Consider the following 18,641-nt stretch of genomic DNA (forward strand, 5'->3'; position numbering starts at 1 on the left):
AGAAACCTGCTTCTTATGCTCAGTGATATCAGTAAGATAATTAAATCTTTTTTGTATTCTTTCTTCTAATGAATGTTTCAGAAAAGTTAATAACCTGTATTACCATTTTTATCACAACCTGTTTGCCACCTTCATTTTCCTTAAAATTGAAGGAACATAGGTTTGACAATAGAATTAAAATGTAATTGTGTTTTATTAAGTATTCTCTCTATTTTCTATTTACTACTTTTTAAATTGTCTTCAATCAGGGTAGTACTTTTCAAATTTTAAAATGTTTCTTGTGTGTTCCCATTGCGGCTCAACAGGTTAAGTACCTGACATAGTGTCTGTGAGGATGTGGGTTCCATCCCTGGCCTTGCTTAATGGGTTAAGGATCTGGCATTGCTGTAACCTGCAGTGTAGGTCACAGGTTCAGCTAGGATCTGGCATGACTGTGGCTGTGGTATAGGCCAGCAGCTGCAGCTCCGATTCAACCCTTAGCCTGGGAACTTCCATATGCTGCACGCACAGCCCTAAAAAGCAAAAAACGCTTAACTGAGTGGAGTCATTTCATTTTTTTGTACCTGTTGAAAGCAAAATGATCATAGCTCTTCTACCACTTTTGGAAAAGAAAAGGGTGCTTATTTTATTAGAATCCAGTGGTCTCATTTTTTATTAGATGTTAACATAGTACATGAGATCAAATAGTTTTAAGGGTTTAAAGTATAACGCCTGGTATTTAGTGGGTGGGCTACTAAATATAATATTTATGGAATGAAAGAGCTGCACATATGTTGGGGCTTCTTTTTTGATTGAGCTCTTCTTCCTACTCCCTTTCATCGCCACTGTTGGTGCTTTATTAAATGAGTATTCAGAACTAAAGTAACAGTATATTCCTTAATGTTTCAGATCATCCAGGCCTAGAAAACATGGAACAGATTGAGAAATTTCAGGAAAAAGCTTATGTTGAATTCCAAGATTATATAACCAAAACGTATCCAGATGACACCTACAGGTATCTAGAAGTTAAATACTATTTAATTAAATTAATCTAAAAAGTTTTATGAAATTGTTTCATTATTTTCCATTCCAAGAGTAATGGAATTTAGTCATTTTGACCTTTGAAATAGTTCATGCTATTAAAAGTGGCAGTGCGTTGTTACAAGTGCTTTCCATGTAACAGTTTGCATAGGAAGACTTGCTTGTTCAGAGTCACACAGTAAACAGCAGAGACAGGTAATCTGACTCTCACACCCAAACTCTTTTTTTAGAGGAAATACTGGATTTTATTAGTTAAAGGAATGAAAATGAATGAATAAATAACACTATTAGACTATTTCATAATTAATTTTGAAATTTGGCTTGTAATATTTCTAATAAGGTTCTTCTTACCAATGTCCTTTCAGAAAAAAAAAATCACTTTTTTAATAAGTTGAACCGAAGTTTTGAATAAGCATTTGACTATCAGAACCTTAGTACCTGGGTTTGACGCCTGAACCTGCCACTTACTAGCTGTATGACCTTGGGCATGTTATTTAACTTCTATTTCAGTTTCTTTACCTGCAAAATGGAGATAATAGTAGTATCTACCTTTTATAGTGAGTATAAGGATTAAATCAAATAATATATTCAAATAGGTTAGAGCCATGTCTGTTACATAGTAAAGGCTATATGATTATCTTTTCTAATATTATTAATTTAACATACTTGAAGTTAGTAAAAGAATATTTTACATATAACTTTTTACATGTATTAAATAATAGGTTTATAAACCGGTTCCATCATGAAAAACAGCCTTAGTTTATCTAACCAGTTTTCCTCCCCTGCTTCCTACCAATTCAGTGGATACAGCTCAGCTGGTGGGAACAAACAGGAAATGAGTAATTTGAGCAGTAGAGTGAGTACATTGCTACAGACAGATGACTTAATTCTGGGGTTGCTGGTTTCATTTGCTCTCAAGTGCTAGAGTATAAAACCTTAGAACAGAGGAAGGATAAATGTGCCACAAAGGCTTTTGGAAAGGTGATTCTTTTGGTGTTGGTTATGTTACGATTTTTTTCCATTTTTTAAAGTTGCAGAAGTTGTTTTATAGCTCATTATACAGACAAATAGAGCATTTATAGTTTTCTCTCCTTTTTGACACACGGCTGTTTGCTGACCTCTTTTGTATTAGGTTCCAGGTGCTTTGATCTCTGGAGCTCTTTCTTAGTTTCTTACGTTCCAATTTATTTTAAAATAATAAATTATCTTTAGATAGCAGTTTGCACACAGGGCATTGTCCTGCCTTCAAGAACATGACTAGCACAGAAACTGGCCGGAATGCTTTTGTTGATTGTCACAACACGAGGTATGGTGAAAAAGATGAGGTATAGTGGCTTACACACATTCACATAGCTAGGGCATAATTGAATCAGGATTTGAACCTAAATAGTCTTTTTTTTTTTCTTTTTTCTTTTTTTTTTTTTTTTTTTTTGTCCTTTTAGGGCCACACCCACAGCATGTGGAAGTTACCAGGCTGGGGGTCAAATCTGAGCTGCAGCTGCAGCTGCTGGCCACAGCCACAGCAACACCTGATCCGAGTCATATCTATGACCTACACCACCGCTCACGGCAACCCACTGAGCGAGGCCAGGGATCGAACCTGCATTCTCATGGATACTAGTCATGTTCATTAACCACTGAGCCACAGTAGGAACTCCAAACCTAAAGTCTTGATTCCATAACCTGTCCTCTTCCCAGTAATAACAACTGTTGCCTGTTACTGTTCTCTGTACTTTTTTGCAAAGCAAAATCGAGAAAACTTACCATTAAGCCTCATGTATCATGATAACACAAAACATTGTTATTCTTACAACCTCAAATGAGTTCCTCAGCCATTAAATTTATAAAATGATCCATGGTTTAGTTCCACAGTTCATACAACCACGTGGAAGTAGCACAGCATAGAAATTAACATGGTTTTCCAGGAGTTCCCTTGTGGCTCAGCAGGTTAAAGATCTGGCGTCACTGCTGCAGCTAGGGTTGCTGCTATGGTGTGGGTTTGATCCTGGCCCAGAAACCTTCACATGCAGTGGATGCAGCCAAAAAGGAAAACAAAAACAAAGAGCAAGGCTTTCCAGTGAGGTCTCTCAGACTGCATTTATATCCAGGTATTTGTCAATGCACTTTAAGGCTTGAGAATACCGCACTCACAGCATATGGAAGTTCTCGGGCTAGGGGTCAAATCAGAGCTACAGCTGCTGGCCTACACCACAGCCACAGCAATGCTGGATCTGAGCCGCATCTTCAACCTGCACCATAGCTCACAGCAACGCCAGATCTTAACCCACTGAGCGAGGCCAGGGATTGAACCTACATCTTCATGGATCCTAGTCGGGTTCCATGAGCCACGAAGGGAACTCCCTAGAATACTGAAGATAAGTTTTGAAAACTAGATCTTTATTAAATTAGGCTGCAAACAATGTATTTATACAAGAAATTCCTTGTATCTTTCTACAAAGTCACTCTGATTTACAGTCTTGCTCCCCCTTCTCTCTCTTCTCCTCTGAGGTTGTCCAGACTGCTGCTCAGGTTGCCAGCTTTGAGACTGATGAACGCTACCATCACCGAAGAACTGTTTTTCAAAGGCCTCATTGGCAATGTGCGCATTGACAGTGTCATCCCACACATTTTAAAAATGGAACCTGCAGATTATAACTCACAAATCATTGGTCACAGCATTTGAACACTGAAATCTCAGTTTAAACCGCTTGTTCTTTTCCAGAACACACGAAGACACCAAATTGAATTCATTGCTTCCAGGGCATCCGGACATTTTTACTTTAAAGAGTAACCAAAAACCAAGATATTTTTATTGTAACTTCCTTAAGAAGCATTTTTGAAGTGACTGGGCAAGTAGTGGAATTGGAATTTCCTTTCCTGTCTTATTTAAGTGAATTAAAAATACTATGAATTTATTCTTGGTTAAGATGACACCTAAAGCTGTCCCCTCTTGACTAAGATTTCTCATTATATTTTATTTTATAAAACAAATAAATAAGTGTCTCTTTTTTTTCCCCCCAAAATTGTGTTCTATTCATGTTTGACTTCATTATGAACTACTGCAATTGTCAGAAATCCCTAAGGAGGAATTTTCTTGCATTTTAGTCTTCTTTAATATAATCTGTTTTAGTTACCTGTCAAAAGAAGATTATTTTATGCTCAGTGGTATAATGATAACATATTAGAATTATAGGAAAATAATAATTGAATTTAAGTGTTTTTTTTTTTTTTTTGTCTTTTGTAAATAGGTATTATGGCACCCTTAGCGTATATCACTCTCATTGCTGGCAATGAGATGTAGGCCATTCATGATCTTAAGAACTGATCTTTTTAGTGTTGTATATTATTAGTTACAAGCACTTTTTATTTATGTATGTAGCAGAAAATTGTTTTTGAGAATAAGAGATAACATTTTAATATTTTTGGTTTACTGTGTTATAAAAATAGTAGAGACTGATTGGGCCCCAAATGTTTTGATATTTCAAAATGGAGATTAAGATTATTGCTCTTCCATTCCACAAAAACATCTGACATCTCTCCCTCTTTTCTGACCTGCATTATGGCTTCCTGACCCTTCCATGGGTTTCAGCCAATTTCTTTTAGGTCATTAGAAATACCTAATTTGTTGAATAATGGATTTATCATAGCCTCTCTCTGCTTTCAGGGTGAGGTAGACAGTTATTTTAAAGCAGTTGATAATTTTTTGCAAGTTCAGCTTCTTAAAATATAAAGGAATATGCACTGATATTTCACTGTATAAGGGGAAGGGCTATTTTACCAATAGCTGGAAGAGCTGCCTTGTTGTTATCACAACAAAAGCATTTTAGACTCCTGGGATGTCTTCCACAGTAATGTTTCCTTAGTAAAACTTGATACTGTTGCATTATTTCTTTGCTTTAATTTCATGATGGATTATTTTGGTATGTCTGTTAATTGAAAAAAACAAATGTGGAGATTTTACTGCACCCAGAGTACATTTTTTATAAACATTTTTGCAATAGAAGAGAAGCAGAATTTAGGGAAAATGTATGGATTTTACTAATTGCTACTTTATAGTAAATTAGGAGTTTTGAAGTATCAATTTACAGTCTCTACTGACTTATTAAGGGAAACTTTTTTTCCCTATTTAAAACATGATTTTTGTCAACAAGTTTATTTATATTTACCAGCTGGTAAAACTACATTTAGTACAAAGTAATTAAATAGAAAAATGAGTACGTTTATACCTTTATCAATCCAGTGAAGTAAACCAAGCATTCAAGAAAAAATTATTTTAATTAATATACTAACAGTTAATTAAGATACATGTTTCAGGTATTTTTTCCTCTTTAAATTTATAGTTATATTTGGAAGTGTTTTTAAAACTATTATTAAAATGTGACCTGCATTACAAATTTCCGTTTCCTGCCAGCATATTTTATTTTAGAGTCCTATTTGTTCAGTGTTTATTTGTCCCATTGTTAAGAAATCTCTAATAAAATTTATTAAAGTACTTTCAGGAAGGGAAAAACATGAATAACATTTCCATATCCCAATATTTTAGGATTATTTACAGTTCAGTTTGAAACTTCCAACTAAATATTGCAGACTTACTTTCTTTTTCTCCTGAAATCTCCGTAAATTGTCATCATACAATGACAAATGACAATGATAAAGAGAGTTGAATAAATTGTTGGAAAACAAATAGAGAAAGACTGACTCAGCTGAGCTAGAACCAGGGAAGCTCTAACCTGAGTGACTACAATAGGCAGTGCAGCGAGAAGGAAGCCAGTGAACCTGGGAGTGTCCAGATGTGATGTTCCCTACCTGGAAGAACCATGTGCCCACATGCAGAGATGGGCATATGAGAGGATTGCGGGCCAGTTTCTTTACACAATCATGGAACTATCTTTCTCTACCCTTACTTAAATCAAGTTATCACTTTCTGTCTTTCCACTTTTTCAGACTGGAGGCCAGAGGTTAATAATCTTGAGAGTCAGAACCAGATCGTAGGATTTATAGGATACCAGCGATAACAGAAGGCTTTAATTAAGATATAGGGTTGAAATTAAAGATTAAGTGAAAATCTGCAATCTGAATGTGGGCTCCCTAAGCTTGTTCCCAGAATGTTGTCCATTGGATAGAGGCTTCTCTGTCAGAATTCTTTTCTTTGAAGATATTAATTGTCCCCAGAGTAAAGATCTTCAGATACTCACTTTGGGTTGTGACTTTTTGCTGTTTTATCACTCTTCAGTGAATCTCAGTATTTCATGTCATATGTGTATACATGGGGTTTCCACTCAGCTCACTAGTGCTAACGATTAAATATGAACATAGAGCTCGAATCAGAAATTTGAGGAAAAGTTCTAATATGTAAGAGCGCGGATGGAATCTGATGGGTGTGGGTAGATATAATGCAGTGATTGGACTCCCAAATATTTTCATTTTATATAAAAAATTTTATTATAGTTGATTTCATAATGCTCTGTCGATCTCTGCTGTACAGCAAAGTTTATATATATATATGTATATATATATACACACAAACACATTCTTTTTCTCACATTCTCCTCCATCATGTTCCATCACAAGTGACTCGATAGAGTTCCCTGTGCTATACAGCAGGATCTCATTGCTTATCCACTGCAAATGCAATAGTTTGCATCTACTAACCTCAAACTCCCAGTCCATCCCTCTCCTTCCTCCTCCCCCTTGGCAACCACAAGTCTGTTCTCCATGTCCGTGAGTTTGTTTCTTTTCTGTAGATAGGATCATCTGTGCCATATATTAGATTCCAGATATAAGTGATGTCATGTGGTATTTGTCTTTCTCTTTCTGACTTACTTCACTTAGTATGAGAGTCTAGTTCTATTCATGCTGCTACAAATGGCATTATTCTGTTCTTTTTTATGGCCAAGTAGTATTCCATTGTGTATATGTACTACATCTTCTTAATCCATTCATCTGTCAATGGACATTTAGGTTGTTTCCATGTTTTGGCTATTGTTAGTAGTGCTGCAGTGAACATAGGAGTGCATGTGTCTTTTTCAATGAACGTTTTGTCTGGATGTATGCTCAGAAGTAGGATTGCTGGATAATATGGTAGTTCTATATTTGGTTTAGTGGTGAAAGTGGGCATCCTCATCTTGTTCCAGATTTTAGCGGGAAGGCTTTCAGCTTTTCTCCTTTAAGTATTATATTGCCTGTTGGTTTGTCATAAATGGTTTTTATATGTTAAGGTATGTTCCCTCTGTACCCACTTTGGTAAGAGTTTTTATAATGAATGGATGTTGGATTTTGTCACATGCTTTTTCTGATCATGTGGTTTTTGACTTTTCTTTTGTTAATGTGCTTTGAGACGTTGATTGATTTGTATACATTGACCCATCTTTGTGAACTTGGGATGAATCCCACTTGGTTATAGTGTATGATCTTTTTTATATGTTGTTGGATTTAATTGGCTAAAGTTTTGTCGAGAATTTTTGCATCTATATTCATCAAAAAAGTTGTAAACCAATAGAGGAAGAAGGCAGTTGAACCAATGATATCTTTATCCCTGGGAATATACAAGTCATTAAAAATAGAGAAATATAAAATATTTACGGATACAATTGAAATGGTGATGTATTGAAATTTTTTAAAAGGATTAAAAAATAGGAAAGGGAGTTCCCGTCGTGGCGCAGTGGTTAACGAATCCGACTGGGAACCATGAGGTCGCGGGTTCGATCCCTGCCCTTGCTCAGTGGGTTAACGATCCGGCGTTGCTGTGAGCTGTGGTGCAGGTTGCAGACGCGGCTCGGATCCTGCGTTGCTGTGGCTCTGGTGTAGGCCGGTGGCTACAGCTCCGATTGGACCCCTAGCCTGGGAACCTCCATATGCTGCGGGAGCAGCCCAAGAAATAGCAAAAAAAAAAAAAAAAAGACCAAAAAAAAAAAAAAAAAATAGGAAAGATTTTTTTCAGGCTAGCAAAAAATTAAAGTTTTTTAAAAGACTAAAAAAAAAGTTGGCCTACAATTTTCTTTTTTGGTGGTATCTTTGTCTTATTTTGGTATTAAGATGATGGTGGCTTTATAAAATGTCTTTGGGAGTATTCTTCACCCTTTTGGGAAAGTTTAAGAAGGATAGGTGTGAGTGCTTTGTATGTTTGGTAGAATTCACCTGTGAAGCCATCTGGTCCAGGACTTTTGTTTGTAGGGAGTGTTTTTATTACATATTCAATTTCATTTCTAGTGATTGATCTGTTCCATTGATCTGTTTCTTCTTGATTCAGTTTTGGCGGGTTGTATGTCTCCAGAAAGTTGTCCATTTCTTCTCAGTTGTCAAATTTGTTGACATATAATTGCTCATTCTTATGCGTTTTTTTGTTTGTTTGTTTTCTTTTTGTTTTTTGTGTTTGTTTGTTTTTTTGTATTTCTGCAGTACCCTTTGAGATTTCTCCTTTTTCATTTCTTACTTTGAGTTCTTTTTCTCTTCTTCTTGGCGAGCCTTTTCAGTTTTGTTTATCCTTTAAAAGAACCAGCTCTTGGTTTTATTGGGTTTTTTTTCTATTGTTTTTTGAATCTCTGGTTTATTGATTTCCTCTCTGATCTTTGTGATTTCCTTCCTTCTACTGACTTTCGGTTTTGTTTGTTCTTCTTTTTCTAATTCTTTTAGGTGGTATGTTAAAAGAAAGTAGATACATTCCTTAAATAAAAACAGGATGCTTTTGGGGCAGGGGGTGGGGCATGCACATGGCATGCAGAAGTTCTCTGGCCAGGGATCAAACCCGTGTTACAGCTGTAACCAGAGACATAGCAATGACAACACAAGATCCTTAACCTGCTGAGCCACCAGGGTACTCCCAAACAGGATGCTTTAAAAAGAAAAATTTCAAGCAAGGAACTTCCTCTAGAAATTAAAAATAATAGCCAAAGCAATGCATTTGAAGTGTTAGAAAATATGGGATTCCCATCATGGCTCAAGGGAAATGAATCTGACTGGCATCCATGAGGACACAGGCTCAATCCCCGGCCTTACTCAGTGGGTTAAAGATCCGGTGTTGCCACGAGCTATGGTGTAGGTTGCAGACACGCCTTGGATCTTGAGTTACTCTGGCTGCAGTGTAGACCAGCAGCTATAGCTCCGATTCTACCCCTAGCCTGGGAACCTCCCTGTGCCACGGTGCGGCCCTAAGGCAAAAAAAAAAAAGAGTTGGAAAATAAAGTTGTTGACGAACTCACTCTGAAAGTACATTTGACCTTGAACAACATGGGTGTTAGGGGTGCCAACCAACTGCAAATCCTGCAGTAGTGTAGCATGTATTTATTGAAAAATATTCACTTGTAAGTGGACCCCCAGTGTTCAAACCCATATTACTCAAGGGTATAAGTTTGTTTTTGTTTTGCTTTTTAGGACTGCCCCTGCAGCATATGGAAGTTCCCAGGCTAGGGCTGGAATTGGAGCTACAGCTGCCTTCCTGTCACAGCAACTCAGGATCTGAGCCAAGTCTGCAACCTACACCACAGCTCACAGCAACACCGGATCCCTGACCCACTGAGTGAGGCTAGGTGTTGAACCTGCATCCTCATGGATACTAGTCCTATTTGTTTCTGCTGAGCCACAGCAGGAACTCCTTAATAAGAATTTAAGAAAAAGAAAACAAAAGACATAAGGAGGTAAGGAAATGAATAAATAATACAATGAAAATTCCACAGAAGGACATATACCTTTAAAGATCTACCCTTTAAATGAAAAGAGATTCATGCCATCTTGAAATTAGAACAATCTAATGAAAGAAGATAGTGTCATGCAGCTTCTAGCAGTTGAGTGGAATAGATACACTGAAGGCCTCTGATCTGCTGCTGGGCTTACAAGGAGTGTGGCATATGAGTTTGCAACCAAGACTAAGGTTATTGCACATCATGAACCTCTCCGGTCTTGGCAGAAGCAAATAAAAATCTAAAAAAAGTATTCATAATATAGATTAGAAGTTGGCACATTTTTCTGTAAAGGGCCAGAAAGTCAGTAGTATTTTTTTACTTTTAGGACCTTACAGTGCCTGAAGCAACTACTGTGCCATTGTGCAAAAGCAGCTATAGACTACATGAATGGACATGGCAGTGGCCCATTAAATATTTACAAAAACAGGTAGCGAACCGGACTTAGCCCTGGGGGTGTAGTTTGCTGAACCCTAATTTTTTTTTTTTTTTTTTTTTTTTGGTCTTTTTGCCATTTCTTGGGCCGCTCCCGCGGCATATGGAGGTTCCCAGGCTAGGGGTCGAATCGGAGCTGTAGCTGCCAGCCTACGCCAGAGCCACAGCAACGTGGGATCTGAGCCGTGTCTGCGACCTACACCACAGCTCACAGCAACGCCGGATCGTTAACCCACTGAGCAAGGCCAGGGACTGAACCCACAACCTCATGGTTCCTAGTTGGATTCTTTAACCACTGTGCCACGACAGGAACTCCTTGCTGAACCCTAATTTAAAATGTCAAGATTGTCACAGGTCAACCTCAACCAAATATGACCTCACAAAATTAATTCACAGGAAATAAGCCACTTGAATGAGTCAGAAATAAGCAATACATACAGACCCTGAAAGATAACATTAGATACTGAAATTGTCATATCCAGATTATTTCTGTACATTATGCTTTAAGAAAAAAATTGGAATTCCCATTGTGATTCAGCAGGTTAAGAACCTGACGAGTCTCTGGAGGATGCAGGTTCATTACCTGGCCTCAATCACTGAGTTAAGGATCCGGCCTTGCCACAAGCTTCGGCTTAGATGGCAGATGTGGCTCAGATGCCACATTGCTGCTTTGACTGTGACTGGTGTAGGCTGGCAGCTGCAGCTCTGATTTGACCCCCTAGCCCAGAAACTTCCATATGCTACAGGTGCAGCCTTTAAAAAAAAAAAAAAAGCTTGCTCTATGACACAACTGGATTGGGAGTGCTGTGATGCAGGTTCAATCCCCTGGATAGGTACCGTGGGTTGGGGATCTGGTGTTGCCACAGCTACAGCATAGGGTGAGACTGTGGCTCTGATTCTATCCCTGGCCCTGGGGCTCCATATCCAAAAATGAATATAAAAAAGGAAAAAGAAAAGGGAAGAAAGAAGAAAATCAAAAAGTAAGCAAGAAACAGGAATAGCAAAAATGACCAAACACTTTAAAACAAGCTGAAACAACATGAGAAATTTAAAAAACTTGGTGAAATCTTAAAAAATCAATCCATGGTGAAAAATCATGCCTTCAACACATGCATTTTGTTCTAACCTCCTAAAACTACACTGACACACAACCAAAGGATTTTTTTAAGGCATTATCTCAAATAGACAAAAATAGTGTGAGAGAAATGAGAGCCACACATTTTTGAAAGATTAGTTGTGATCATCTCCTCAGACCTGAGAATCCTCACTTAGTTGCAGTGGGTAAATCTGAGAATCAACCTGATTTGCAACAAATCTGGTGAAACCAAGTGTAGAGTGTGTGGAGCGATAGGTGCCATTAATGGTGGGAGTGTCAGTTGATAACAACCATCTGCAGTCACTTTCCATTACATGGTAAAGTTTAACGTACATGGACCTGTTATTAACCCTAGAGAAATTCTTAAAATGTGTATCATGAGGCATGCAAAAATGTTCATGGTAGTACTATGAAAAAAAAAAAAAACCCATCATACCCCCACTGACGGGTGAATGGATAATTGCAGTATAATAACTTGGTGGAATATTATGCAGCACCAAAAAGGATAAAATATCAACACAATTGCCTCTCAAAAATCCTATGTGAAAGAAAACATGCCCAAGAGGATGATTTAACCAGTTTATTGAGAATAGGTACATACAATGTATTGTTGAGAAGTACTTATATATATGAAGTACTTATATGTATGTGGTAAAACTAATTTTTTACTTAACTAATTTAGAACACTAGTTAGTTCTGAGGTTGTAAGAGGAGGATGCAAACAGGGAGGGATATACAATGGGGTATCACAGTATTCCAATTCTCTGTTGCTTTATAACAAACCACCCCCAAAACATAGTGGTTTAAAATAACAAAATTTATTATACTCTAATCTACATTGAGGACAGTTTGGCAAGAATGGCTTGTCCAATGCATGCAGTCACAGTTGGGTCAGCTCAATGGGCAGGGGTTGGAATCTTTTATTTTTTATTTTTTGTCTTTTTAGGGCCACACCCACAGCATATCAAAGTTCCCAGGCTAGGAGTTGAATTGGAGCTGCAGCTACCAGCCCACGTCACAGCCACAGCAGCATGGGATCAAACCTCATCTTCAACCCACACCACAGCTCACGCCAACGTTGAATCCTTAACCCACTGAATGAAGCCCAGGATTGAACCTGCATCCTCATGGATACTAGTTGGGTTTGTTACCGTTGAGCCACTCCTGGAATCTTTGGAATCGTGCATGTGTTTGGAGGACATTGATAGTTGCTGTTTGCTGGGACGTCAGGTGAGGCTAAAGCCAGAACGCCTACATATTCGCTCTGATTTCTTCATCCAAGACGTCAGCCACAAAGGTATGTGCAGAAGTAGCAAACTCCTAGAAAAGTCTATGGAACCAGAAATGTTGCAGCTGTTTATAGAAAAGGGTATCACCTCGCAGCCTCACTAGAAGCCCGGTGTAGAGAAGGGCTTATCTTGACAAGATTTGCTGGTATGCCTTTTGTCTCATGCTTTATAAATTGATACCTAAGAAACTTTGCCAGGAGTTGAAACAATTGTGTAATCTTGGGTTAAAAGATATAGAACAGTATAAAGTATAAAGAGGATCTTGGACCTTCAGACTTCTGTGGGCAAGACGAAAGCTAAAGCCCATGTTCAGCTATGGACATGGGCTCTGTTTTACGACACATGAGGGGTAATTTCCATGTGGCTGCTAGGGCAAGTGTTGATATAGGCAGCCCCTGGGAGCCCAAAGGCAGAGCTGAGTTTAAATTCTTTTTTTTTTTTTTTTTTTGGTCTTTTTAGGGCTGCACCCACAGCATATGGAGGTTCCCAGGCTAAGGGTTGAATTGGAGATATAGCTGCCAGCCTACACCACAGCCACACAACGCCAAATCCGAGCTGTGTCTGTGACCTACACCATAGCTCACGGCAACGCCAGATCCTTAACCCACTGAGCAAGGCCAGGGATCCAACCTGTGTTCTCATGGTTCCTAGTCAGATTTGTTTTTGCTGAGCCACGATGGGAACTCCTGAGTTTAAATTCTAGGTGTGTCATTTTGCGGCCGTATGACTTTGTCATATTCATGACAAAATACTCCCAACTGGGTGGCTTATAAACAACAATTTGTTTCCCACAGTTCTGGAGACTGAAAGTTCAAGATCACGGTGCCAGCATGGTTAGCCTCTCGCAGAAGCCCTTTTCCACGTTGCAGATTGCTGACTTCCTCCAGTGTCCTCCCAGGGTGGAAGGGGCTGAGGGGTCTCTCTGGAGCCCCTTTTATAAGGCCTTGACACCATGCATGAGGGTCTGCCCTTATGACGTAAGTATCTCCCAAAGGCCCACCTACTAATACCATCACCTTTGGGGGTTAGGATTTCAAGATGAACTTTGGGGAGGCATATTCAGACCACAGCACTCAGAAACCAAGCCATATGCCTGCTGTACAAATTTATTCATTGAGGCAGATACAAAAGCCTCCCAACTTCAGGAGGAAGTAAAATAATGCAGTCCTCTTAATGAGAGAGTAGCAAAATTCTGGAAGAGTGTAGAGAGCCACAATGTTTTTGCAGCCATTTTGTTTGTTGGTTTATTTTTAAGAAAATACATCACAGATGAGTATTCTATTTCTTAAGCTTAGTTGTACATTATTAAGATTAAACAGATATTTTAGTATGTATGTTTCTCAATATTTGATTAAAAAAGAAACCTTAAGTTTTTTAAAAAATTAGGTAACTTTAGAACCTCAGCTCTCCAAAATTCCTTGTGTCCAGAGGAGTAAGTCCTTGAGAAGTTGTAAGCATGAACTGGCCCTTACATGGCTACGTACCAGACAGTTCCATAATCTATATTGCAAAATGGGATAGGCGTTGGAGGGGAGATTGAAAGGGTTAAATCCTTCTATGTTGGGAAGTCAGCCTAACATCAAAAAACTCCAGAAATAATATAAGCATGTAATTTTTAGATATGGTAGAGAATATAAAATAAGCAGCTAAAGACTTGAGACAATCCACAACTTTTGGTGATTGAAAACTGGGTCCAGAGGCAGACTTTTTTTTTCTTTTTCTTTTGAGGGCCGCACCCACAGCGTATTGAAGTTCCAGCCTAGGGGTCAAATCAGACCTGCAGCTGCCGGCCTACGGAACAGCCACAACAATGCAGGATCTGAGCTGCATCTGCATCTGCCTACACTGCAGCTTGCGGCAATGCCAGATCCATAACCCACCGAGTGAAGCCAGGGATCGAACCCACATCCTTGTGGATACAAGTCAGGGTCTTAACCCACTGAACCACAACGGGAACTCCAGAGGCAGACATTTATGATTCCTTCAACCAAGTACATGTGTCCAATGTACTAAATTTAAAAGAAGAAAAATCAGTGGATGAGCTAAACAGCAGATTAGATTGCTGAAGACATATTAAGATTTCTGGCAATATTTGTGTTCATGTGACCAGGGCAATATTATCTGAATGGATTCTGCATATCGCTTTGACATTTTTTGGCTTTGTATCAGTATTAATGACAAAAATCAGAACAGGATGTTATGAAAAAGGAGCAATTAGAGATCTAGAAAGAGTCTGTAAAATCAAAGATGTTAGCGTTGAACTGGGAAAAAAGTCTGCATCAAGATTGAATAGACTGTACCCAAAAAAGGAACAAATTAGTGAATGGAAGATAGTGGTACATAGAGGTGAAACAGTGGCTCAGAATATAAAGCACAAAGGTGGAAATGGAAAATATGCAAGTAAAGTTAGGAGGATGAAAGATCAATCCATAAGGGCCAGTATTTACTTAATAGCCCGGTTCCAAAAAGCAGCAGCAAAATGTGGAGAGGGAAAAATAATTAAAAGAACAATTTCTATAACTAAGAATGACACATCTCCAAAGTTAAAGATGATGTTGAATTCCAACAAGAATCAACCAAAAAAAGCCCAAGATAAATCCTCATGAAATTTCAGAATTTTAAATACAGAAAAATGTGAAAAACAAGCTTCTTGCAAAGGAGTAAGTATCAGATTAGCAGCAAGATTCTTATCACCTATATTAGATGTTAGAGTACGATGGAGCAAGGCTTCTTAAGTCATGTGGGAAAAATCATTTTGAACTTAGAATTTTATGTCGAGATAATCGAGAGGGAAATTTTATTTCCAAAATGCAATTTTAGGAAAAAGAATGCCTCGATAATGAGCTCCACTAAAACAAATGCAAACAAATGACAGCATTCTAAGAAAGAAAAATATGCACAAAGATATAGTAAGATTCATTTGTCCAGAAGCCCAGGATAGGGAGTCAAAAGAGTCTGTGAAAACTTTATTCAAGAAGGCACATGGCAGGGAGTTCCCGTCGTGGCTCAGTGGTTAACGAATCTGACTAGGAACCATGAGGTTGTGGGTTCAATCCCTGGCCTTGCTCAGTGGGTTAAGGATCCGGTGTTGCCGTGAGCTGTGGTGTAGATCGCAGACGCGGCTTGGATCTGGCGTTGCTGTGGCTCTGGCATAGGCCGGTGGCTACAGCTCCGATTCGACCCCTAGCCTGGGAACCTCCATATGCTGCAGGAGCGGCCCAAGAAAAATGGCAAAAAGACAAAAAAAAAAAAAAAAAAAAAAAAAAAAAAAAAAAAAAGAAGGCATATGGCTTTTCCGATATTAAGAGGTAAATTATCAGGAGTTCCTATTGCTGCACAGTGGAAACGAATCCAACTAGGAACCATGAGGTTGCGGGGCCGACCCCCAGCCTCACTCACTGGGTTAAAGGATCCAGCGTTGCTGTGAGCTGTGGTGTAGGTTGCAGATGCAGCTCGAATCCCGAGTTGCTGTGGCTCTGGTGTAGGCCGGGAGCTACAGCTCTGATTCAACCCCTAGCTTGGGAAACCTCCATATGCCGCACGTGCGGCCCTAAAAAGCAAAAGCAAAAAAAAAAAAAAAAAAAAAAAAGTATATTATCAAATTAACATTTATTGAGTACTTATGATATACTAGCACTGGGTTAAGTATTTTCTGTGCCCCCTCCCCCTTTTGGCTGCACCTGTGGCATATGGGAGTTCCTGGGCCAGGGATAAAACTTGTGCCACAATGCTCCCTAATCACTAGGCCATTAGGGAACTCCTGCCTTTTTAATCCTCACAGTGTTCCCTTGAGGTAGGTAGTGTTACCTTGTGTTACACATGAGTAAGCTGAGCTTTACCGATGCTAAGCAACTTGTCCAAGACAGCTAGCTAGTAAGCGATAGAGCTGAAATTTGAACAAAAAGCTTTAAAGGGCTCCCTAGAGAAATGGCTGATTGTAGGTCCAGGGCAGGCAACATGCTTACAAGGTAAATGTTGAGACATGTCATACCAAAAGGAAGAAAGCTTTCAAAATCACTGGGTTGTGTCTCAAGGACTCAAGCACCAACCTGAAGAGGTTTCTGTCTGCCAGGGATAAAACAACTTGGTAATTAATTAGAATAGTAGCTGCAGCGTTCCCATGATGATGCAGTGGAAACAAATCTGACTAGGAACTGTGAGGTTGTGGGTTCGATCCCTGGCTTCACTCACTGGGTTAAGGATCCAGTGTTGCCATGAGCTGTGGTGTATTTCACAGACTCAGCTCGGATCTGGCGTTGCTGTGGTGTAGGCTGGCAGCTGTAGCTCAGATTAGACCCCTAGCCCGGGAACCTCCATATGCCCAGGGTTGTCCCTAAAAAACCAAAAAGACACACACACAAAAAAGAAAAGAAAAGAAAAAGAATAGTACCTGCAATAGATTGAAACATAAAAAAACATATTTAAATCCATGAGTTCATAATGATACTTTAAACGTGCTAGGGACATGCTTAACTACAAAGAAAATACCTATAGAAGATACACAAAAGAAAATGAGAAAGGAATCAAAGTAAGTCACTACAAAAAATAAAACATGAAAATAAAATAAGGCAGCAGGAGAGGAAAAAAGGAATAAAATAAGACATGCAAAACACCAGGGAATGAAGTTGAGCCCTTACCTTACACCATATACAAAAATTACTCAAAATTGATCAAAGACCTATACATACGACCAGAAACTATAAAACTCCTAGAAAAAAGGGAGCTTTTCCTAGGGAAAAGCTTCATGACATTGGATTTGGCAGTCATTTCATGAGGATGACACCAAAAGCACAGGCAACAAAAGCTAAACTTAGAAACTTCTGCACAGCAAAGTACAGCTCAGTGAGTGAGAAGGCAGCCTAAAGAATGAAAGAAAATACTTGCAAACCATGTACCTGGTTAGGGGTTAATATCTAGAACACACAAGAAATTCTCCAAGTCATCACCACCAAGAACAAAAACAACAAAAAAAAATTGTATAGGGGCAAAAGACTTGAATAGACCCTGAGAAGATATGCAAATGGCCTACAGGCCTATAAAACTTTGCTCACCATCACTAATCCTCAGGGAAATGCAAATCAAACCACAACAAGATATCACCTATACTCACTAGGATGGCCACTATCAATAAAAAAACAGAAAACAAAGTGTGGGTGAAGATGTGGAAGAATTGGAATCTTTCTGCACTGTCGATAGAAACATAACATGATGCAGCCACTATAGAAACCAGTATAGAAGTTCCTCAAAAAATATTCTAAATAGAATTACCATATGACCTCGAGTGTGTGATACTTCTGGGTATATACCCCAAGGAATTGAAAACAGGATCTGAGGGGAGTTCCCGTCGTGGCTCAGTGGAAACAAATCTGACTAGCATCCATGAGGACACAGGTTCCATCCCTGACCCGTGCTCAGTGGGTTAAGGATAGTGTGTTACCATGAGCTGTGGTGTAGGTTGAAGACAGGCAGCTCTGATTCAACCCCTAGCCTGAGAACTTCCATATGCAATGGGTGCAGCCTTAAAAAGACAAAATCAAAAAAAAAAAAAAAAAAAAAAAAGAAGAAGAAGAAAAAAGAAAGAAAAGAATTTTAAAGGAAGACCAGAAATTTCCCATCATGGCTCAGCGAAAACAAATCCAACTAGGATCCGGGAGGATGCAGGTTTGATCTCCCTGGCCCTGCTCAGTGGGTTAAGGATCTGGTGTTGCTGTGGCTGTGGTGTAGGCTGGCAGCTGAAGCTCTGATTTGACCCCTAGCCTGGGAACTTCTGTATGCTGAGGGTGAGGCCCTAAAAAGCAAAAACAAAACAAAGAAGCCAAAAAAAAAAAAAAAAAAAACAAAGAAATGGTTGAGGAAATTTGAACCCTCCTCAGTGAATATTTAATATTAAGCCATTATTAACTTTTTGAGATGAGAAAATCCTAATATTGTTATGCTTTTTAAAGAGTTCCTAGATATATATTGGAAAATTCAGATGGAATTTTTTTTTTTTTTTTTTGTCTTTTTGCCATTTCTTGGGCTGCTCCTTCGGCATATGGAGGTTCCCAGGCTAGGGGTCGATTCAGAGCTGTGCCACCGGCCTATACCACAGCCACGGCAACGCGGGATCCGAGCCCCATCTGCAAC

General features: G+C 38.9%; 1 protein-coding gene across 4 annotated transcripts in view; it reads left to right on the forward strand.

Moving 5' to 3' along the window:
* Positions 1 to 5,414, forward strand: part of NR2C1 (nuclear receptor subfamily 2 group C member 1) — a 46,754-nt gene extending 41,340 nt beyond the window's left edge. For 2 of the 4 annotated variants that reach the window (XM_003126708.5, XM_005664253.4), the window contains exons 13-14: positions 889 to 994; positions 3,529 to 5,414. In XM_003126708.5, the coding sequence (XP_003126756.1) occupies positions 889 to 994; positions 3,529 to 3,703 (281 nt within the window). In that variant the 3' untranslated portion in view covers positions 3,704 to 5,414. The remainder of the gene's footprint in view (positions 1 to 888; positions 995 to 3,528) is intronic. The other 2 variants (XM_005664254.4, XM_084957577.1) reach the window with 1 other exon arrangement.
* The last annotated feature ends 13,227 nt before the right edge of the window (positions 5,415 to 18,641 follow it).

This window comes from Sus scrofa, chromosome 5 (assembly GCF_054392235.1).
Source record: "Sus scrofa isolate SSC_HxYL_T2T_F1_AM1 chromosome 5, Sscrofa_HxYL_maternal_Yorkshire_Landrace_v2.0, whole genome shotgun sequence".
Lineage (NCBI taxonomy): Eukaryota > Metazoa > Chordata > Mammalia > Artiodactyla > Suidae > Sus > Sus scrofa.